Source organism: Podarcis liolepis (genome assembly GCF_965112155.1).
Source record: "Podarcis liolepis genome assembly, chromosome: 13".
Lineage (NCBI taxonomy): Eukaryota > Metazoa > Chordata > Lepidosauria > Squamata > Lacertidae > Podarcis > Podarcis liolepis.
The window spans coordinates 18,735,252-18,758,837 of record NC_139573.1 but is presented as its reverse complement, the minus strand read 5'-3'; the positions used below and the strand labels follow the sequence as shown (position 1 = coordinate 18,758,837).

The window sequence follows — 23,586 nt, the reverse complement described above, 5'->3', positions numbered from 1 at the left end:
AGGTCATCCTCTTGTTTGCACACGAACTGGATTTATTGTTGGCTTCTCCCACCACAAGTTCCCCATCTGTTGTAAAAGATGTCCTACTCTCTCACACACCTTTTTGTGTGTGTATCTGCTCCTTTCTCAATAGATGTTCAGACATTACTAAAATGAGGGCTTTGCTTCCTACGGGATGACCAGAAACACAACTCACATAGTAGAACCGGCAAAGGGCATGGACATTGACACTGATAAAACCATCACGCCTTTTAGCAGGCGAGTCCTACAGAGAAACAGGAGCGTTGCGATAATCGCAACTACCGCCATTAAGCAAGGCATCACCGACTGGAGGAGTTTTCGAGAACTGGATGTGCTCACTGCTGCTCTTTCCCACTGGGGAAAACCATTCTTTCACGCTTAGTCGCAGCAAATGGGTTTTCAGCTACAGTTCCCATGATTCTTTGGGGGAGCCGTCGTGGGCTTTAAATGTGCACTGGGTGTGCTTTAAATGTGTGGTGTGGATCTCATACTAGAGAGAGAGCGGAACTTTTCCCTGTCCACTTTCTGCACATAATTTTATACACTTCTGTGGTGCTGCCTTCTGTCAAGCTGCTAAAGGGAGAAAGCAGGACGCACAACTATCACACTTTCTGGTCTCGCTCTGCTACATTTTGATCCCATGGGCGTAGCCAAGGGGGGAGGCAGGGAGCGCCTTCCCCCCTAAATCAAGTAAATAAATAAAAAAACTAACTGACCAACCGTGTTGCAATAAGCTTGCTTCTGCCCCCCACCATAAATCCTGGCTATGCCCATGTTTGACCCTGTCCCCTTTTACTATTCATTCAGCTGCCTGACAACAACTGAGCAGCCTGGCCCCTGTTGGACAGCTGATGTCACAATGTGGAGGCTTGCAAGCCAACATTGTATTACATTGGGAGAGGGGTGCATATCAGTTTCCGGTGAACCAGTTGCAGAGACGAGGTGTTTGTGAACACTGACCCTTTAAGTCACAAAAGACAGCATTTTGTGATCCTAGGAACTCAGCTATGAACAAACACCCTCAAGGTAGGAGGAGCTAAGATGCTGAGTTGTTGAGCTGGGTGGGGTGTGTCAACCTACAGACTCCATTTTTGATTTTCACATATAGTTAACAGGTTCTATAGCATTCTAGAGAAAAATTCCCAGTTTTCCAAAAAGGCGTTTTACACACATGCAAAGCAACCAGAATCGTGGCATGCAAGGCGACTCAGAATTTCTCTAATTTTGCTCAGAAGTTCATTTCATGGCCCTTTGTTATATTGATAGGTTTTGGTGAACTGACAAGAAATGTTACGTTAGGAATGAAATCTGATGAGCTTAAAACAACGAAACATATATGTTGACTGAGTTTGCTACATTGGTCACAAAAACACATACTCCCCCCGCCCCGCCCCCCAATAGCAGAAATATCTATATGTTTAAACTTTATTCCTTTCTTTGAGCTAGGTAGCATTAAGAAAATGTGATAATAACTGAAAAGTGTTTTACATGCAGCTCTTCTTGTGACCAAAGTCATGCCACAATGGTGCAACTTAAAGAGCATATGAGTGTTGTCATGTTTGTCATTTAAATCTCTTTTGAGGACTGTCAGATTTCTCCCCTGAGAATTTAATAATTATTAGGGGAACAATCCTATGTACAGTACAAGAAACTGGTGTAAAGAAAGCTAGTGTCTCTTAACCTGGAGTAAAAGTACCAGCTCCATTCAGCAACAGAGCGGGCAGAGGGAAAACAAGCCTTTAAAAACTGTTTTAATGAACATTACCATCATTTTGACACCCATGAAAGGTTTGCTCTTTACATATATTGCCGCAGGTGGTTGTTCCCCACCCACCCCCAAATTCATACTTTTAGAGAGAACATCATGGTTCCAGATGAATTATCAAGGTTGCAGAACTGTTACCCCGGCCACATATTTTAAATCACAAGAAGAATTAAGCATTCAAACTTCCTGAGGCATACTTCTTGATTATTTTTGTAGGGAAGATCCAGCCAGTTAACAAACAATTGGAGTTCAAATAATGTTACCTAAAACACAAAAGATGATGTCACCGCAGAATTACCCCCACAGTTAAAGCAACACACCCTCCTGAAAAATCCTGGAAGCTGTATTTACCCCCTATACAGTGGTACCTTGGGTTAAGTACTTAATTCGTTCTGGAGGTCTGTTTTTAACCTGAAACTGTTCTTAACCTGATGCACGATTTCTGTTCTCATCCTGAAGCAAAGTTCTTAACCTGAAGCACTATTTCTGGGTTAGCGGAGTCTGTAACCTGAAGCGTATGTAACCTGAAGCATATGTAACCCAAGGTACCACTGTAGTTTCCAGCCCCTTAACAAACTGCAGTACCCGGGATTCTTTGGAGGAATTCAATTTGAATATACGGTGTGTGCATGTAGTCTGTGATTTTAAGGGAGAGGCCTCTAGTCTGGGGGAGGGGTTATGATGGGATTTATCTTTTTCATTTTTGTTCGTTTTAATTCATAGAATCATAGAATCATAGAGTTGGAAGAGACCACAAGGGCCATCGAGTCCAACCCCCTGCCAAGCAGGAAACACCATCAGAGCACTCCTGACATATGGTTGTCAAGCCTCTGCTTAAAGACCTCCAAAGTAGGAGACTCCACCACACTCCTTGGCAGCAAATTCCACTGTCGAACAGCTCTTACTGTCAGGAAGTTCTTCCTAATGTTTAGGTGGAATCTTCTTTCTTGTAGTTTGAATCCATTGCTCCGTGTCCGCTTCTTTGGAGCAGCAGAAAACAACCTTTCTCTCTCATCTGTGTGACATCCTTTTATATATTTGAACATTGCTATCATATCACCCCTTAACCTCCTCTTCTCCAGGCTAAACAATTCCCCGTCTGTCTCCTAGAACGTCAGTGGAGGAGGGCTCCACGTAAAACCCACAGAGGCAGACGGGTTGCGCAGCGCCGGTCCTCAGCAACAGGAAGACTCAAGCAGCTGCTGCGGAGGCCGGAGTATTCTCCATTAGGAGAAGGGGAGATCTTTGAGGGGACCTTTCTACAGGTGATGGACCATTGGTTATGGGCGGGCAGTGGGGGTTTTTTCATACAGAAGGGAGAGATTTCTCTTGCATGGCTCCCTGTCGGAGGAGGGGTGCCAACTCCTAAGGGATGAGGTGACTTCAGCCCACCCACCCACCCAAAATGCAGTTGATGGGGCTGAGTCCACCCAAGGAATGCCACAACTATGATTTAGAAATGGAGTATGAGAGGTGGGGTGCGCCAAATTTTGGCCACCGCTGAAGTGTGAGACCCCAAGATCTGCCACTGCTGGTGCCCATTGGAACTGATAGGGCAGAGAGTCAGGGAGCCCAAACAGGAGGAGCCAGAGGCAATGACCATTTTGTACCTCCTTCCACCCGGTTTTGATAGCGAGTTGAAGAGACTCCAGGCCTGCAGAAGGCCATCCTTTGAGGAACAGCTGGGGAAATGTCCTGTTAGTTACTCCCTGCAGTGCCCGGTCCGTTCCAGGTGCTCTAGCTTGTTTGAGGTGCCCAACACCCGTGCATTTGTTCCATTCTTAGCAGACTCCTTACCCTCCTCTCTCCATGCAGTTAACCAAGACTGGTGAATATGCCGTGATCCACAACCAACCCAATTTAGTTATGGTTGGCATTTTGTCCAGCAGTCCAGGTTTGCTACTTCCAGACATGATGGTCATTGCCCGGGTGAGAAAAGGCATCAGAGATATAGAGGCAAAGGCTAAAGACCTGGAAGTCACTAGGTGAGACTAGCACAGCCACCCAGCTCCTGCTCTCCATCGCCCCAAAACCTTCCCAGAGAAAGTACCACCACCACCTCAGAAGTTCCTAGGCTGAGTCTTTCCTCTGCCCGCAGGTTGATCTCTTTAAACCTGGTGGCGTTTCAAGTACATAGCATGAATGAACGGCAGCTGAGAGTGAAGATGGCAAATGGCCGGAAATATTATCTGCAACTCTGTGCCCCTGCAGGGCAAGAGGAGATCATCTTTCAGCGCTGGCTGCGTCTCATTTACGTCTTGAACGTGGCCAGTGGTAGGATCAGTGATCCAATCAGCTTTACGTCAAAGCAATCCGGGCTCCACACAATATGGAAGAGCGCTAGCTTTCGTGCTACGCCCGAGAAGGTCAGTCTCATGAAACACAGCCCTCTTAAAGTCTACCACCTTTGCCCGTCACATTGGCCAACCCATCGGTCTCTCTGTTTTGGATGCGTACATGCACCATACATTTAAAACCTGCCTTTCCCCCAAAGAATCCTGGGAAGTGTAGTTTGTTATGGGTGCCTAACCCTCCCCCTCCCCCCACATCCCAGTCCCTGGCTGCCATCCTTGTTGTTGTTGTTGTTGTTGTTTAGTCGTTTAGTCGTGTCCGACTCTTCATGACCCCATGGACCAGAGCACGCCAGGCACTCCTGTCTTCCACTGCCTCCCGCAGTTTGGTCAAACTCATGCTGGTAGCTTCGAGAACACTATCCAACCATCTCGTCCTCTGTCGTCCCCTTCTCCTTGTGCCCTCCATCTTTCCTAACATCAGGGTTTTTTTCCAGGGAGTCTTCTCCTCATGAGGTGGCCAAAGTATTGGAGCCTCAGCTTCAGGATCTGTCCTTCCAGTGAGCACTCAGGGCTGATTTCCTTCAGAATGGATAGGTTTGATCTTCTTGCAGTCCATGGGACTCTCAAGAGTCTCCTCCAGCACCATAATTCAAAAGCATCAATTCTTCGGCGATCAGCCTTCTTTATGGTCCAGCCTTACTGTATCCTTATACATGTGTAAGACTCGCTGTCTTTCTCCATCAGCACTGGCTTGCAATTGTCATGGCTGAAGAAGACTCTAATGAAATAGTGAAGGAGCAGCTGCGTGAAGCCAACCTGGTCAAGAGCACGTCAAGATCCCTGTATGTATTTCATCTGTTTTGGGATTAACAACCCGTAACATGATATCATTGCACACAATCCTAGTCCCCAAGTGGCAAGAGACTCCAGGGTTGCCTGTGCTTACCCAGAGTTCATTGCCTCGAAATGACGGCCAGCGGAGAGACTGTTGTCTTTAGGATATACAACCTGAGCATAGGATGGAGGGACTTACAGTATTAGCATCCTAACAGGTCTTGCTTCCCTACTTGGTTTCCAGGGGAGCCCCAAGTCCAACACGGAGCAGACATGTTTCTGTGCCTCCGGCTTCCAGCATCAGCCCAAGTCACAAACACACCTCTTACACACAGAGCCCTCCCCTTGCCCAAGACAAGGTGGCCTCCAGGGAGTGGAGGGAAATGCCCACCTCCCTTCCTGGAAAGCACTGTCACTTATTGCAGCCTAGCTCATTGTCTTTGCGATGCCGATGAGAACATTTAAGCTGGACAGGCCCTGATACGTTAGTCCAGAGCTTTCTAAACTTGTGTGTTGCGACATGTTAGTGTGTTGGCTGCAGTGTGTAGGTGTGTCGCATGAACCCTCCCTGTGCTCCTCCCCAGGCTGGAAAGGGGTTAGTTTTAACCTTCAGTTTGCTGGTAAAACTGAATTACTGTGTCGCAAAATGATGCATGTCTAAAAAGTGTGTCACCAACATGAAATGTTTGGAAAGCTCTGCATTAGTCCATTGAGGCAGTACTTTCCCCCCTTCAGCCTGTGTGCCCAATGCAGCTGCCCTGGAGTGTAGAAGGAGTTGCATTTCATTTATTCATTATACTCTGCACCATGGCATTGTACATGGCCAGCTACACTAGCTGTTCACATCAGCCCAGCTTCATTACTGTCAGATTAGCTTCTGCTTGTGAACACAGCAGGGGGCACTGATGGGGTGGTGATGTCTTTACCCCAGGGGTGTCAAACTCAAATTCATCAGGGGCCGCATCAGCAGTTTGGTCACCCTCAAAGGGCCGGTTGTATCTGTAGGACTATCTGTAGGACCTCGGCCCCTAGGAGTTTGCTCCTATGCTGGGGGCTGATGGCAGCTGGAGTCCCACAACAATCTGGGGGTGAGCCATCCCCCTCAGGGGGGCTTGTTTCCGAATGGACGCGTGTGAGGTGATGCCGTGACGTGTCTCGGTCACGTGAACTGTCTCGCGTGAGCCCGTTTCTCACGGTTAACGACCACAACTGCCACGGAGCCCAAACCAGATATGTTGTTGTTGTTGTTGTTGAGCAGGGTGGGAGGGGAGAACTGTCAAATCCTTCAAGAGGCCTCCACGTGCATCAACAGTCTACAATGCAACTTTTAAAAAATTAAGTCACCTGCGCAGGCAACACAATGACGGAGCAAGAACTCTGCTGCTAGTCCACTTCCCCAAACGCTTCCCCAAACGATTCAACTAAATCTCTAATTCGGGATTACGTAATGCTCCCGTTTGCGCTCTTTTTTAAGAGAGAAATGGTCATAGCGTCTGTGCATGCGCCTCACGCCTGCTCGCTCTCAGCCCTCCCCTGCTGGGGAGCTGGAGGACCTTCCCAGAATGCCCCTGGGTGGCGGCAGGGACCGATCTTGCTTTGGGTCTCGCTGGCAAGACAGCGCCACGCGCCTGCGAGCCCCGTCATGCTTAAATCCCCACCTACCGACCTTCTGCGTAGAGAACTGATTGGGTAGTGCCGCCATGCGGCGTTTTTCCTCTCTCTCTCTACGGGCTACACGGGCCACATGATGAGGTCTGGCAGGCCGGATTCGGCCCGCGGGCCTTGTGTTTGACACCCGTGCTTTATCCTATGCAAAGGTGTTCTTATCTTGGCTAGAAATTAGGAATGGTTTAAGCACTCCAATCAGTGTGAAGTTGGCTTGAGAAACATTTCACCCAACAGTTATCTTATAACAAAACCCAGGAGACACAGGCATTTTGGATAATGTCATGTGAACATGGATTAACAACCCAACTCTGGAAATGCAATGAGTTGACAATCAAGGGGTATCTGGAAGTATATTTTGTAGAGAGAACACACTGTCAGGCACCTGTGTTTTTTCTTTAACCAAAAGGACAAACACAATTGTTGCTTTTAAGTTGGTGGTCAGGCCACTCCAGTCCTATGGGGTGGGGGGAAGAATGAGTCTTCAATAATATGCAGTGGGGTAGTGAAGGGTAGTAGCAGAAGAGAGGCCTTACTAGCAAACTTTACAATGAGAATACAGGTAGCACAAGTGTTTCCCTGTTCCCATCTCTGTGAAGTGAGTAAATCTGCATTCCCCAATGTGCTGCCTTCAAGATGTTTTGGATTACAACTCTCACCATCCCTGACAATTGACCATGCTGGCTAGGGGTGATGGTAGATGAGACACAGTGGGGATGAGGCACAGTGAAGCAGTTGCCTCAGCTAGCAGATCAGGACCAAGGAACACACTGTTCTCGCCACTGCCTCTGTGGCTGCGTTGCCTCATCTGCCACCTCGTCTACAACCATGTCCTTCCCACACACCACAGCTGCATCTGCGCGACACACTCCACTGCCACACAGGCAGAGTAGCAGGGAGTCGAGGTGGGATGCTTCAAGTAGCAAGGTGTCTTGGGCCCAGCCCTGGTTAGAGTCCAAAACATCTGGAAGGCACCAAGTTGCGGAAGGCTGGAGTAAATGATTCAGCTCTTGTCAAACTGTGGTAGTTTTGGGGGTTTTTTGGTGCAGTTTTCATTCCAGCCTTTCCATTGCAGGGAAAGTGCCCCTGTTGCAAAACGTATCACCCGGAAATCAGGTAAGGATGGAAGGATTGAGGTCAAGGGCCCCACTCAGGTTAAACGTCAGCTTTAATGCAGCTGAGTGCCTGAAGCAGCTGGGGGAGCAGGGGTGTATTTCCCTAGAACCTGTGCCCCTTCCCTATTTTCTACAGACCCCTCTTCAACCACAGGTCTCTTTGGAGCTTCCACAGAATTCAGTATCTTGCTTCCTGCCTCCTCTCCTTTCCCCCCTCTAAAGGTGTTGCTGGCCGCTCTGCTCAAGAAACACGTGGAATCCCTGCCAGGGAGGTAAGGACAGTTAAAAGAGTCTGAACGTTTCCTTCTTCGACTCTGTAGATGCTTTATGACAAAACATGGCACCAATGTGGGAAGCCAGAACCTGGGAGGAGAGCAGAGTTTCAGTTCTTCACAAGAAATCAAATGCTGTCCATGTTCTACAATCCATATTCAGACAATTCCCTTATTGGACCTGCTTGCAGGTTTCCTGTAGGTATCTGGTAGGCAGTTGTGAGAACAGGATGCTGGGCTAGATGGGCCATTGGCCTGATCCAGCAAGCTCTTCTTATGTTCTTATGACCAACCAATAATAATAATAATAATAATAATTTATTATTTGTACCCCGCCCATCTGGCTGGGTTTCCCCAGCCACTCTGGGCGGCTTCCACAGAAACCAAAAAACACTAAAATATCATACATTAAAAGCTTCCCTGAATAGGGCCGCCTTAAGATGTTTTCTGAATGTCAGGTAGTTGTCCATCACCTTGACATCCGATGGGAGGGCATTCCACAGGGCGGGCGCCACCACTGAAAAGGCCCTCTGCCTGGTTCCCTGTAGCTTCGCTTCTCGCAATGAGGGAACCGCCAGAAGGCCCTCGGCGCTGGACCTCAGTGTCCGGGCAGAACGATGGGGGTGGAGACGCTCCTTCAGGTATACTGGGCCGAAGCCGTTTAGGGCTTTAAAGGTCAACACCAACACTTTGAATTGTGCTCGGAAACGTACTGGGAGCCAATGTAGGTCTTTCAAGACCGGTGTTCTGTGGTCTCGGCGGCCGCCCCCAGTCACCAGTCTAGCTGCCGCATTCTGGATTAGTTGTAGTTTCCGAGTCACCTTCAAAGGTAGCCCCACGTAGAGCGCATTGCAGTAGTCCAAGCGGGAGATAACTAGAGCATGCACCACTCTGGCCAGACAGTCAGCGGGCAGGTAGGGTCTCAGCCTGCGTACCAGGTGGAGTTGGTAGACAGCTGCCCTGGATACAGAATTGACCTGTGCCTCCATGGACAGCTGTGAGTCCAAAATGACTCCCAGGCTACGCACCTGGTCCTTCAGGGGCACAGTTACCCCATTCAGGACCAGGGAGTCCTCCACACCAGCCCGCCCCCTGTCCCCCAAAAACAGTACTTCTGTCTTGTCAGGATTCAACTTCAATCCATTAGCCGCCATCCATCCTCCAACCGCCTCCAGGCACTCACACAGGACCTTCACCGCCTTCACTGGTTCTGATTTGAAAGAAAGGTAGAGCTGGGTATCATCTGCATATTGATGGACACCCAGTCCAAACCCCCTGATGATCTCTCCCAGCGGCTTCATATAGATGTTAAAAAGCATGGGGGAGAGGACGGAACCCTGAGGCACCCCACAAGTGAGGGCCCAAGGGTCTGAACACTCATCCCCCACCACCACTTTCTGAACACGGCCCAGGAGAAAGGAGCGAAACCACTGTATAACAGTGCCCCCAGCTCCCAACCCCTCTAGACGGTCCAGAAGGATGTTATGGTCGATTGTATCAAAGGCCGCTGAGAGATCCAGCAGAACTAGGAAACAACTCTCACCTTTGTCCCTAGCTCGCCGGAGATCATCAACCAGTGCGACCAAGGCAGTTTCAGTCCCATGATGAGGCCTGAACCCTGATTGGAAGGGATCCAAATGGTCCGCATCCTCCAGGCGTGCCTGGAGTTGTTCAGCAACCACACGCTCAATCACCTTGCCCAAGAATGGAAGATTTGAGACTGGGCGATAGTTGGCCATACTGGCCGGGTCTAAAGATGGTTTTCTAAGAAGCGGTTTAATGACCGCCTCTTTCAGCGGATCTGGGAATGTTCCCTCACAGAGGGAAGCATTCACCACCCCGCAGAGCCCATCGCCCAGCCCTTCCCGGCTAGCTTTTATAAGCCAGGATGGGCAAGGATCAAGGAGACAGGTGGTTGGTTTCACTCGTCCAAGCAGCCTGTCCACATCCTCGGGGGTAACGGATTGAAATTGATTCCATGAAACTTGACCAGACAGGGCTCTAGCACTCTCCCGCCCCAGCCCTGCTCCCACGGTGGTGTCTAGCTCCTTCCGAATATGAGTGATTTTATCTGCAAAAAACTTTGCAAAATCGTTGCAGGAGATCTTGGGGTCTTTACAAGGCCCCGATGGTAAAGGTGGTTCCGTTAAATTGCGGACCACCTGAAAGAGTCTCCTGCTACTATTTTCTGCAGATGCAATAGAGGCGGTGAAGAAAGTCTTCTTCGCCGTCGCTATCGCCACTTGGTAGGCTCGACGTTGAGCTCTAACCTGTGTCCGGTCAGATTCGGAGTGAGTTTTCTGCCACCGACGCTCTAGCCGTCTCAGCGATTGTTTCATCGCCCTCAGCTCCGAAGAAAACCACGGGGCTGTCCGGGCTCCATGCAATCGGAGAGGGCGCTTCGGAGCCAGACAGTCGATAGCCCTGGTTAACTCCGCATTCCAGCGGGCCACCAGGGAATCAGCTGAAAGGCCATCAACATGGGATAAAGCATCCCCTACCACTCTCTGGAAACCATTTGGATCCCTTAAGTGGCGGGGGCGGACCATCTGAATTGGTCCCACCTCCCTGCAGAGGGGAAGGGTCGCGGAGAAGTCCAGTTGCACCAGGAAGTGATCTGACCATGGCACTTCTTTGGTTTCATTTTTACTTAGTGTCAGATCACCCACGTCGCTAGAGGTGAATACCAGGTCTAAGGCATGTCCATGACTATGAGTTGGGCCCAACTTATTCAGGGACAGCCCCATGGAGGCCATGCTTTCCACGAAGTCCCGAGCGGCCCCTTGTAAGGTCGTGTCGGCGTGGATGTTAAAATCCCCTAGGACAACCAAACTAGGTGTCTCCAGGAGAACATCCGCCACGACCTGAAGCAGCTCGGACAGGGAATCCTTGGTGCAGCGGGGAGGTCGGTACACCAAAAGGAATCCTGTACTGCCCCTATTGCCCAACTTCCAGAACATGCACTCAGAAAACTGGGTCTTCCCAGTAGGACGCCTGGTGCAGACTAATGACTTCCTAAAAATCACTGCAACCCCCCCTCCCCGCCCACATGACCTGGGTTGCTGTGCGTAAGAGAAACCTGGCGGGCAAGCGGCAGCAAGGACGGGCCCATCTGTCTCATTCAACCAGGTCTCTGTCACACAAGCCAGGTCAAATCCTCCATCCACAATCAGGTCGTGGATGGCAGTGGTTTTATTCACCATTGACCTGGCATTACACAGCAACACCTTCAGGTTATGTGGGTTTCCCCTGTTGATTCCAGTATCCATCTGGTCAAGGCCAGACCCGGAGGCAGGGATAGTCTTCAAACAACGACTAAACCTGCCTCCTCGGTAATGACATGGTCTGGTCTTAGCGTAACTCCGCCTCCTGCCCATGATCACCGAGATCGGATGTCCCAGTGCTTCCCCCCCTGTGGAACTTGTCCCAGCCATCGTGTTGGCTGGGGCCTCACTCCCAGGCAGCCCTGATCCCACCCCTTAAAAACAAAACACAAACTATACAGAACCAATAAAACAACAGAAAACAAAAACAGAACAATTACACTAAAATTAATCCCCAACCAAATATCCATTACACCCACCCACCCCCAGCAAGAGAAAAAAGGAAAAAAAGAAATACAAATTTAAATTGCCACCGACTGCTTGAGGACATTTTAAAACACATTGGAACAGGGAAGCAATTGCAGAACACTTCCCAGCTTCCCCAAAAGTTTGTTCCAAATAAGGGCCTGGGCCACGCCCCCTGGGCCAGTTGGAGAAGGCCCTGGAAGGGAGCAGGCCCTGCAGTCCTCACCCAGCCGATGGTCCGAGGCTTCCCTGCAGCAGTAGTCCCTTTATAGCCGGGAGAAAGGGCCTGGGCCACGCCCCCTGGGCCAGTTGGAAAAGGCCCTGGAAGGGAGCAGGCCCTGCAGTCCTCACCCAGCCGATGGTCCGAGGCTTCCCTGCAGCAGGAGTCCCTTTATAGCCGGGAGAAAGGGCCTGGGCCACGCCCCCTGGGCCAGTTGGAGAAGGCCCTGGAAGGGAGCAGGCCCTGCAGTCCTCACCCAGCCGATGGTCCGAGGCTTCCCTGCAGCAGGAGTCCCTTTATAGCCGGGAGAAAGGGCCTGGGCCACGCCCCCTGGGCCAGTTGGAGAAGGCCCTGGAAGGGAGCAGGCCCTGCAGTCCTCACCCAGCCGATGGTCCGAGGCTTCCCTGCAGCAGGAGTCCCTTTATAGCCGGGAGAAAGAGCCTGGGCCACGCCCCCTGGGCCAGTTGGAGAAGGCCCTGGAAGGGAGCAGGCCCTGCAGTCCTCACCCAGCCGATGGTCCGAGGCTTCCCTGCAGCAGGAGTCCCTTTATAGCCGGGAGAAAGGGCCTGGGCCACGCCCCCTGGGCCAGTTGGAGAAGGCCCTGGAAGGGAGCAGGCCCTGCAGTCCTCACCCAGCCGATGGTCCCTGGGTGTGCAAGCTTCAAAACAAAACACACTAACAAAATAGTGTGCAAGCTTCTGAGTTCAGGCAAGATGTTTAAAAGCAAAAGATTGGGATGGGGGATGCTCCATGTTTTGTATTGTAGTAGGCAAAATGTTTTTACATGGTCCCCTGCCCATGTAGTCTAGTGGAGTCTCCCGCCCGACAGCTGGAAAGCGCTCAGCTGGCAGTGCTCAGGGGACCACCTTCCTGAATGGATTCAGAAAGCAGGAGCTCTAGCTCATCGAGAAGTGGGTGGGCCAAGCTTTCCTTGGAAGCAAAGGTATGATAATTGCCTTTCTCTTTCCCTGCCTTTGGGGACTCCATTACCCACCTAGGCCAGGAGGATAGCATCTCCTTCTTCCTTTCCAGGGGCACACGTCCAGACCAACAGCAGCCACTTCTGCCCGAAGATCTCCCACTTCAGTGGCCGCTGGACCTCGTGGAGTGGGTGCTAAGGCAGTCGCGTCTAACCCATCCAGGCTACTCAGCTGGCATGATCAAATGACTTCTGGGGAACTGGCCACTTTGGCTGCTCCTTCTAAGTTGGGGAGTCGGAATCGGAGCAGCCCCTCACGTTCACAGACAGCAGACGTGAAATCCCCAAAGACTAGTAGGCCACAGACTCCTTCAAGCCCCTCCCCAGAGCAGAGACGCCCCCCTTCTAAGAGTTCATCCCCGAAGGGAAAGGAGCCTTCTCTACAACTCCGCACAGACGTGAAATCCCCAACGCCAAGCAGGCCACAGACTCCTTTAAACCCCTCCCCAGAGAAGGGGCACCCCCCATCTCCGAGTCCATCCCCGAAGGAAAAGGAGCCTTCTTTACAACTCGGCACAGACGTGAAATCCCCAATGCCAAGCAGGCCACAGACTCCTTTAAGCCCCTCCCCAGAGCAGGAGCACCCCCCTTCTCAGAGTCCATCCCCGAAGGAAAAGGAGCCTTCTCTACAACTCCGCAGGACAAAGGCATCGCTGGCAGTGGGACCTTCTGATCAAGGCTGGGATAATGCGGGTGTGAGGCCCTCCAAAGTGGGTGGCCAAACGTCAAGACCTCAGAGCAAAGCACTGGAAACAGAAAAACAAAGTAAAGATCTAGCTAAGCAGATCCAGTCCAGAAGCGCCACAGGGAAACCACCCAGGTAAGCTGGGAGAACCAACTGGCATTGAGAGCCCTTTCTTTCTATGATCAGAAATCTTGCACATACAGGGCTCTCTGTATGTTCCAAGGAATGCACATGGGAGCAGCCTAGCACCCTAACATCCCCCATTTTCATTCATTTCTATTCTGTATAACACTCAATGGAACACACCTGGGATTCCAAGCAAGGCCAGGAAATGGTCACAGGCCATTATAAACCTTAGAATAATAATACTAAGGAATCAATAACTGTATCTTTATGTTTAACTCCTTCTACAAAGTGAACTAATTAAACTTCTTTTTTACTAGGAGCAATAAGTCCATAAACAAATTGGGAAAGGCTCTGAGTTCAGGTAAGACGAAATGCCAATTAAATGATCTACAGCAATGCTTAGCTCCCATATCCCCCACCATCATGCTCCTGCCTGGTGCTAGTATCACTGAGAGCCAAGCACCTACTAATGGCTCCATTTGCTTTGCAGCGAGACAAAGAAGCAGCCCTACTTTCATAACCATCTATAGTGTCTTGTCCTCATCGCTGGAGAGACTGAAAGGCAAGGGTGATTACAAGGTACCGGACCCTAATGTAAGATGCTAAACCTAACCCACACACACCATACATTTGAAGTATTCTAATGCAACTTTAAAGATTTTGGCTTCCACCAAAGATTCCTGGGAACTGTAGTATGCTTAGGACGTGGAACTCACAGACCTACAATTCCCAGCACCCTGAACAAACTACAGTTGCCAGGGTTATCCATGAGACCATGATATAAGAGCGGTATTAAATGGTTGTACTGGTGAGACGGCAAAATGTGCATTTGAGGTGATGATCTGTGATAGCCCCTTTCCATGTGCCACCCTTCACTTGAGGTTGCAGTCATATATGAACCAGCCCATAGTGTAAAAGTTCTCCCATGCTTTCTTCTTTCTTCCAGGGGCTTCTTTCTGCATTTCTAAACCACTGAAGCTCCAATGGAAATTTGTCCATAAGTGTTAATTTTATGGCCCCTCCCCCAAACACATACCACTTTAAGAATAAATACAATAATGATTTTAGATATAATGGGGGTCATAAAATGACACAAATCACAAGGGTTGTGGGAAAGGTGTGCTGCCCCACCCATTGCAGCTCCATCATGGCCACCAGGCCATGATGATAATGAAGAAGAAAAAGAAGACCAGGGTGGACAGAACATTAGCCCCGAGCAAAAATGCTGGACTACTGATAGTGTGGAAAGTCAATTGCAGTTCCACTTATAGCTTACAAGAGAAGAGCAAAGGCTGTATTTTCCTAGGATAACCTGCTTAGGAACAGTCCTAGTAGACAGCTAACAGGGAGAGGGTTTCTCTGCCTAGTAGTCATGCTTGCCTGGCACCATCATTACTATCCTTTAGGTCCCTTCTAGTTTCCCAAGCTTTTATTGGTATCTGAGATCCTGGATGTAGGGGAAGCAATGTCAAAGAGGGCAACTGCTCTTTGATAGTTATGTTTTACATAGTTTGCATTTGTTAGGTAAGCTGCCTTGAGGGCTTTAAAATGCAAAACAGGATAGGACCACCTTAGATAGATGGTGTGTTGTAACACATTGTGCTCCCCTGCTCTTGCTTTCAGAAGTTGTAACAGAACCACTTTGAAAGGATCTTGTCTTGATGGAGTCCACGGCACATTTGGTTCCTGTCACAGCCCGTGTTGAAGTGATGAGTGAACCAGGATACTACTCAATAAAGGTTACTTATATATATAAAAGGAAATTGGAACAACTCGTTGCTATAGATATGCCAAGTATCAGACTATTTTTTAATAAACATAGAAGAAGGAAGAGGAGGAGGTCTTGTTTTCTTTCCTTTTCTGGTTAGAGCCAAACCCAACCAGAACTCGCAGATTGTTGACACGAGGACTTGATGCCTGTGACTGTGAGCCAGATGGTTACCCTCAAGTGCAGGGGTCGGCAAACTTTTTCAGCGGGGGGCCGGTCCACTGTCCCTCAGACCTTGTGGGGTGCTGGACTATATTTTGGGGGAAAAATATGAACGAATTCTCACAAATAACCCAGAGGTGCATTTTAAATAAAAGGACACAACATTCTATGCAAGAGCACCAGGCAGGCTCCACAAATAACCCAGAGATGCATTTTAAATAAAAGGACACATTCTACTCAGGCAAGCCATTCCCCGCCCCACAACTCTCCCCTCCCTTCTCCACAGTACTGGACGAGCCCCAGTGGCTGCTTACCTGTGTCTTGCGAGCGACAGAGGCTGGCGGTGGCAAGACGGTGCGAAAGGGCTCCGGAGCAGGGCTGGCAACAACAAAGCCCAAATTGAGCCTGCTTACAATGGTGGCCACTCGAGCGCTAACGCTGCTGCTGCTGGCACCAACAAAGCCCAGTCCCCTTCCTCTCAGCTCTAGCCAGGTCGGGAAGAAGTCAGGAGGAGGTGCTGCTGAACAGGTGTGCTGGCGCTGCCTTAACAATCAGATCCATGCCGATCCATGCGGTGATTCCCAGACCGTCTGTGGGCCGGATCCAGAAGGCAACTGGGCCGGATCCGGCCTCTGGGCCTTCGTTTGCCTACCCTTGCTCAAATGTGACCTGCCAAATGAAGAAATGTTATCACTCCACTTGTGGATAATTTGTTGGATAGGTGGGTGGGTGAGGTGGAGGGTTGGAGCACCGTTTAAATTTTTTCCCTCAGAGGAAAAAGCTAGCTTGGAAAATCCAAATTGCTGTTTGTTCCAACTTAGTGTTAAACAGCAAGTTTTTGCAGGGAAAGTGCTGGTGCCAAAGAAAAAAGTGCTGAGACACAGTGCTTTAAAGTGCAGACCTGTGCCTAGAAAGCTCGGGGCAAAAGGTAAATGTGGATGAGTCCACAGCTTTTGACAAAGTGTCTCATCCAAGACTCCAAAGTAAGCTTTGCAGTCAAGGAAGAAGAGGAGAGGTCCTCTTGTAGATCAGGAATTGGTTAAGCTGCAAAAAGCAAGGAGTAGGTATGAATGGCCAGTTCTCTGAATGATGAGATGTAGAAAGTGAAGTGCCGTAAGGATCAGTATTGGAACCTGTGCTTTTTAACTTGTTCATTGTTGTTGTTTAGTCGTTTAGTCTTGTCCGACTCCAGGCACTCCTGTCTTCCACTGCCTCCTGCAGTTTGGTCAAACTTGTTCATAAATGATCTAAAATTAGGAGTGGTCAGTGAAGTGACCAATTTTGCTGATTATACTAAATTGTTCCATGGTAAGTAAAAGAAAAAGAGATTGTGGGGAACTCCAGAAGGAACTACCTAAACAGAGTGTATGGGTGGTAAAAGCAGGCCTTTTTTTCAGCTGGAAAGTGCTGTAACAGTGTTCTGGCACTTCTCCGCTGGGCCCTGAAGTGAGGGGATAGACCTGACCAGCTTCCACAAAGCCCCTCTGGCTCGCAAGGAGATAGTCTCTGGAGACCTTAGATGATTTTCTCTTCAGGCTCCAGGGAGGGTCTACTTGTGAGCCGGAGGCGCAAAGGGGCTTTGCTGAGGCTCTTCAGCCTCCCAGAGAGGCAGGGAAACCCTCATTAAGCTGCTCAGCTGAGGCACAGAAGGCTCCCCTTGTCTCAGCTGAGCAGCCTCAACAAGCCTCTGGCTTGGAAGGAGACCCCCTCCCAGCCTGAAGAGATCCTCTCTGAGCTCTGGAGTGGGTCTTCTGAGGAAGGTGCATTCCAGAAATAGCCACCAGGGGTGGTGCTATGCACACTCTTCCAGCTGAAGTGAGTGACACACACACACACACACACACACACACACACACACACACACCCCCGAGATGAAAGGCAGGGAAATGATGGTGCTGCCAGAGGTGCCAACTCTCACCTGCTTCTCCAAAGCACCAAGTGCTGAGATGTTCTGGCTAAACTAAGACTATTTGGCCTTGGAGAGTGAGGAGGGAGAACATTATGGAGGAGTTTTTACATTAAAGAGGCAGGAACATCCAAAATCAGAGTACCTGGATCCTAGAATCATATCAAAGAATTGAGTTGGAAGGGACCCCCTGCAATGCAGGCAATCTCAACGAAAGCAGATGGCCATCCAATCTCTTATTAAAAACCTCCCGTTTTTAAAGGAGAGCCCACCACCTTCTGACAAAGTCCGTTCCACTGTTATTTAGTTACTCAGGCTCAGGAGAGTCAAGGGCTGGGCTCACTGACCGCAGGAGCTGCTGGACCTTTTGGAGGGGAGTGTGCTAAGGCAACAGCACCTAGTCCATCCAGGCTAGTCAGTCAGCCAGCCAGCTGATATAACCTCTGAGAAACTGGCCACTTTGGCTGCTCCTATGCTAGGGAGTTGGGATCGTAGCAGCCCCTTACACATACTGCTCTACAACTCTGCAGGACAATGGCGCCACGGTTGGAGGGTGCATGGCAGCTAACAGATTGAGGTTGAATCCTGACAAGACAAGACAGAAGTACTGTTTTGGGGGGACAGGGGGCAGGTGGGAATGAAGGACTCCCTGGTCCTGAATGGGGTAACTGTGCCCCTGAAGGACCAGGTGCGCAGCCTGGGTATCATTTTGGACTCACAGCTGTCCATGGAGGTGTGGGTCAATTCTGTGTTCAGGGCAGCTGTCTACCAGCTGCATCTGGTACGCTGGCTGAGACCCTACCTGTCTCGCCAGAGTGGTGCATGCTCTAGTTATCTCCCGCTTGGACTACTGCAATGTACTCTATGTGGGGCTACCTTTGAAGGTGACCTGGAAACTGCAACTAATCCAGAATGCAGTAGCTAGACTGGTGACTGGGAGTGGCCAGCGAACTACATTGGCTCCCAGTACATTTCTGAGCACAATTCATAGTGTTGGTGCTGACCTTTAAAGCCCTAAACAGCATCAACCCAGCATACCTGAAGGAGAGTCTCCACCCCCATCGTTCAGCCCGGACACTGAAGTCCAGCTCTGAGGATCTTCTGGCGGTTCCCTCCCTGTGAGAAGTGAGGTTACAAGGAGCCAGGCAGAGGGTCTTCTTGGTAGTGGCGCCCACCCTGTGGAATGCCCTCCCATCAGATGTCAAGGAAATAAACAACTATCTGACTTTTAGTAGACATCTGAAGGCAGCCCTGTTTAGGAAAGTTTTTAATGTTTGATGGTTTATTGTGTTTTTAATATTCTGTTGGAAGCTGGCCAGAGTGGCTGGGGAAACCCAGCCAGATGGGCAGGGTATAAATGTTGTTGTTGTTGACAGTGTGGCCTTCTGGCCAAGGCAAAAATGCTGGATTACTGAGAGTGTGGAAAGCCAATTGCAATTCCACTTATAGCTGACAACAAAAGAGCAAAGGGTGTAGGAATATCTGTTTAGGGATCAGTCCTGGTGGATGCAAGTTGTTTACTCTGCCTTTCTGGTGTTAGCCGCACGTTAGATCTGTTCAGCTGAACAATAAACATATTTGCTTTGTGCCTAACTCTTGCGTGTGCTTTGCTTTCTTTTGGGGACATTTGCACCCTCCAGGGAAAGGACATGGCATAGATTTATGCAAACACCAAACTCACTACAGTTACATCCCCCTCCCCCTTAAAAAAAAACCCTCTCCAAATTTAGCAACATTCATCATCGAGAGTCATAAAAAGGGGGGGGGTGGAGGCGGGATGGACAGACTTCTATTCTCTAATTTGAAGCAGGAAGATTCCACATCATTTTTTTTCTTCAGATTGTGTGTGAGTGTGTGTGAAAATACAGGATTGAACAGTGGCCTCTTTTCTGTAGCAGAGGTGGGAACATTTTGCCCTATCTGGCTGCTAAGACACACCACTGTCCGTTCTTCCCTTTGCACCCCTTCCAGAAGATTCCGTGGCAGTTATTCCCAACCCACTGTCAGTTGTGCCAGGAGGAGGGTATCTGCCATTTGATTGGCTGAAGGGCTTTCCCTTCAGCACCTTCTGGAAATTTCTTGGGCTGCTACTCCATGCGGGGGGTTGGGGGAGTGAAAAGTCGGAACGAAACCACTACCTCAGTCCTCTAGAAAACCTTGCCAGTTTGCAGCTGCCATACAACCCATAATCCCAGGGTTGGTTTTCCTTCAGCGCTTTGGTTGGCAGAGAGGCTTTAGGGCCCTGTCCAGGCTGTTGGGGGGCAGGATGGCTATGAATACCAGGCTCTAGGAATCACCAGTGAGGATGGAGTAGGTTTGTGAGGAGGTCGTGAATGAAAGAGTACTATTGTATTCAGGACACATCCAGTTGGCCACTGTGACAACAGGATGCTGGACTAAAGGGCCTTTGGCCTGATCCCAGAGTGTGTCTTTCACCCCACGCCAGGTGAAATATTCTTGCATTGCAGGGGGTTGGACTAGATGACCCCCCGGGGTCCCTTCCAACACTACAAGTCCGTAATTCTGCTCTGGGCTGTGGGGTGAGGTGCACAGGTTACTCTAGGCACCTCGGCAGAGGAGTGCAAGGGTCCGGGGGGGGGCACTGATACAGCTCCTTGCCAAGGGAGCCTAGGTACACCTCTGGTGGCAACAGCTAGGAGTTAAGAGGCCCATGACGAGTCATTGTAATATGACATCTGTGGAAAGGAAGGACTAAAGCAGAGAAGAGGAGTAGATGTGGCAAGGAGGGGAAGAAGAGTTTGGAAGGAATATGAGAACCGCTAGGCTAAAGCATGGGCTGGATTGAGTTGAACACTAGGCCAAGAAAAAAACAGAGGTGTATTAATCTTGCAGCGCCTTGGGATTGTTAGATAGGACTGCCATATGTTGGCATTTTCCCAGGCATTACTGGGATTTCAAAGCCAGAATTGATGTCCAGGATCAATCGAAAAACCGTGATTTTGTAAAAAAAAAAGTATGCTCAACAACTTTGGGGTGTCCTGGTTTTTACTTTTTGAAATATGGCAACCCTGCTGTTAGAGCAAAGGAACTGGGAATTAAAAGCTATTTCTGACCAGAACTCTTAAGTTCTCTAGGATGTAGCTGAGAGCTGGGGTGGCTGTCTGCTCTGACAATGGGCAGTGTTGCAGGTTACTTGAGTCTCTCATCTTCCCCCCTCTCAGAAATGCAGACCTTTTCAGCTGCTGCACCATCAGCAGAAGAGATCAACCAACTGAAGAAAAAACAGGGTGACTATCTCACGGCCCCATTTGACCCACGCTTTCCAAACACCAACCAGACCAAGAACTGCTACCAGAACTACCTGGGTGGGTAAAAGAGAGGGATATGGCTGCACTGGACAAGATTTTTCATGCATGGTATTGAACCACTTTTGAGATATTCGGGAGGGGCAGGCTGATAAGATATATTTTATTTGTCAGGCTTTTCATCGTATATATGTTTAGATGCCCTTCCTAACCTCTACAGCATGGGTAGGCAACCTAAGGCCCAGGGTCCGGATCCGGCCCAATCGCCTTCTTAATCCAACCCGCGGACGATCCAGGAATCAGTGTGTTTTTACATGAGTAGAATGTGCCCTTTTATTTAAAATGCATCTCTGGGTTATTTGTGGGGCCTGCCCGGTGTTTTTACATAAGTAGAATGTGTGTTTTTATTTAAAATGCACCTCTGGGTTATTTGTGGGGCCTGCCTGGTGTTTTTACATAAGTAGAATGTGCCCTTTTATTTAAAATGCATCTCTGGGTTATTTGTGGGGCATATAAATTCGTTCATCCCCCCCCCAAATATAGTCTGATTCCCCCCCCCCAAGGTCTGAGAGACAGTAGACTGGCCCCTTGCTGAAAAGGTTTGCTGACCCCTGCTCTACAGCTTTATGTATTGTTGTTATTATTCATATACAGTAGTATAGCTTTAGTAGTGTGGTGTACTATACACAGAAGTAATAAAGACTCATTGCTAAGAAAGTTTTGACTCTGTTGCTCAGATAACAAGGCAGCTGGGGGAAATGCCTGTGAAAATGGCAGAAAAAGAAACTGTCTTGGGTATCAGGAGGATCCTTTTTTTTCAACCTAATGCTGCTTTAAATACATTCTGATACATATACCAAAAAGTCAAAATTCTCCCCATCTGGAAGTAACACTCTGTCTTTTAAATGAAACTCTATATTCCGCTGTAGCTCACCAGCACCTCCTGGAGAGTTTGGGATTTCACCCTAGTGAAAGGATGGGTGTGTTTGCAAGTAAGCAAAAGCCCCCTCCACTAGATCTTTCACACTCCCATTGAGCTCAATAGGGCTTACTTTTTCTGACTAGACATGCATAGGGTTGTACTGCTAATGTCCCTGGAGCCAAAGCCAAGAGGAGCCATGTGCTCTTCTGCTTCAGTGTGTCCTGTTGGTAGGTTCAGACTGAGATATCTTATTGGCTAGAGGAACTTTTTATCATTACAGAGAGGGTGACTCCTGCTTGCTGGTACAAAGCTACAGATGATATGGAAGTTAAGCAGACATTAAATGTCCACCAGTGCAGAAACAGGAGTGGTGACACTTTAGAAGTTGACATGTTGCTTCTTTTTCCTTTTTTGCAGATTATTACCGCTGTGTGAAGACCGTAAAAGCCAACGGCAAGGACATCAAGGTGTGTGAATGGTACCACAGGGTCTTCAAATCCCTGTGTCCAGTTTCCTGGGTAAGTAAAAAAGCATCAAATTTCCTGGGTAAGTAAAAAAGCATTCAACAATGTCAATGAAGTTGTAACCAACATGGAGTTGAAACAACAGATGTGGTTTCATTTTGTTTTTGCTTAAAAATGCTCTTTAATGTTTTGGGAATGAAATGGGGCTTATTTTGTACCTTGAACCAAATTTTGGCCTTGGGGAGAGGGATGACAACTTGCCTGATTAAAAATTCCACCCCTTTAAAAAGGGGCAGCTTGATGCAAACGTAGCAAATGATAATTTTTTTGCCAAGATCAAGTCATGGCCTGCATTTTGGGCAATTTTTAGTATCTTTATGCAAAATCCTTTATCACAGAGGATCCTTGGAGCAAAATCAGATACATAGCAAGATATACTGGCTGAACAGCAAAAATATATGAATGTACACTATATTTAAAGCCACTTCAGACTGCTAGTGCTCCCTTGCATTAAAAAACTTCCAGTAAGGATGGAACAACTTCCAGTAAGAAGAAAAATAACACAGCAGATAGCTGATCTGGTAGCTTTTTATATGCCTTGAATGTTTTATTTTATTTTCTTATGAGGACTTTCACACAAGAATGGTATCCCACACCTAGTGTTTGAAGTGTTGTTGTTCTGCCTCAGGATCATCTGCTATCTTAGTCTGCTGCATAGACCAGGCCCAAGATTCCAGGCCACTAGTCTCTTCAGGACTAGCAAATCCAGAATTTTTAAAAATAAAGTATCAAGTGCAGAATAAGCTATACAAAACATTTTCTAAATTTGCATAATTTATACGGGTCACAAAATCCAGTTTTCTCAGCATAGAATTTGGATTGCTTAGCCACAGATGGGGAAACCTGTGGCTCTCCAGCTGTTGCTGGACCACAACTCCTGCTAGCTCCAACATGGTCAATGGTCGGGATGGTATAATGGGAGTTGTCACCCTAACAACACCTGGAGTTTCCCATCCCTGGCCTAATCAGATTATTCTAAAATTAAAACTTAAAAAATACAGCAAAGTACACAGGTTCTTGATCACAATATTTCTCCCTCAGGTGGGAGATTTTGGAATACTGTTTGAGAACTGAAAATTGTGAATTACATAGATGATAACGTTAATGATATTATTCATTACTGTGGGAAGATATAACTTGATTTATTTTGCCCTAAGTACCACAATGTCTGGGGCTGTTGACTAAGCTTCCGCAACCTCCTTTCTATTTCCCTCTCTTCAGATACAACGCTGGGATGGTGAACGTGCACAGGGAACCTTTGCTGGTAGGATATAAAATTCAACCTCCCCTTGCCTTATGGACCACAACAGATGTTCTTCCAGACTATCTGAAATAACTTGGTCAAGCTGTTAGTTACCTCAGCAGATGTGACACTGAGTTAAGGTTATTTTGGTAGGTTTAAAGAAGGGGGAAACAACATAAAATGTTCATTCAAAACAAGCTGAGGGAATAATCATTCTCAATAAATTTGTTCCTATAAATGACAGTGTTCA

The 23,586-nt window shown here is 48.6% G+C and overlaps 2 protein-coding genes and 1 long non-coding RNA gene across 6 annotated transcripts; 2 read left to right on the top strand and 1 right to left on the bottom strand.

Annotated features, from left to right (window-relative positions):
• Positions 1-113: 113 nt before the first annotated feature.
• GARIN5B (golgi associated RAB2 interactor family member 5B) lies at positions 114-19,528 on the top strand. Of its 3 annotated transcripts, none has more exons than XM_083472984.1 (11): positions 114-1,047; positions 2,897-3,051; positions 3,602-3,771; positions 3,885-4,152; positions 4,825-4,922; positions 7,655-7,695; positions 7,917-7,966; positions 12,788-13,554; positions 13,863-13,906; positions 14,036-14,124; positions 15,169-19,528. In XM_083472984.1, the coding sequence occupies exons 1-11, from the start codon at positions 1,029-1,031 to the stop codon at positions 15,175-15,177; spliced, it is 1,710 nt and encodes a 569-aa protein (XP_083329110.1). In that variant the 5' UTR covers positions 114-1,028; the 3' UTR covers positions 15,178-19,528. The 3 variants fall into 3 exon arrangements, with proteins under 3 accessions (XP_083329110.1, XP_083329109.1, XP_083329108.1); XM_083472983.1 differs by having other exon boundaries at positions 14,036-14,139; XM_083472982.1 differs by lacking the exon at positions 15,169-19,528 and having other exon boundaries at positions 14,036-15,156.
• Positions 19,366-23,574, top strand: COX6B2 (cytochrome c oxidase subunit 6B2). 2 transcript variants are annotated; one of them, XM_083472995.1, is made up of 4 exons: positions 19,366-19,577; positions 20,564-20,707; positions 21,987-22,087; positions 23,315-23,574. In XM_083472995.1, exons 2-4 carry the CDS (start codon positions 20,566-20,568, stop codon positions 23,366-23,368), a joined length of 297 nt encoding a protein of 98 aa, XP_083329121.1. In that variant the 5' UTR covers positions 19,366-19,577; positions 20,564-20,565; the 3' UTR covers positions 23,369-23,574. The 2 variants fall into 2 exon arrangements, with proteins under 2 accessions (XP_083329121.1, XP_083329122.1); XM_083472996.1 differs by lacking the exon at positions 19,366-19,577 and adding an exon at positions 19,656-19,680.
• On the bottom strand, positions 22,131-23,308 carry LOC310692294. The gene is made up of 2 exons (XR_014518714.1): positions 22,472-23,308; positions 22,131-22,269 (listed from the first exon to the last, which is right to left on the bottom strand). It is a non-coding gene; the product is annotated as an uncharacterized lncRNA (long non-coding RNA).
• Positions 23,575-23,586: the final 12 nt, after the last annotated feature.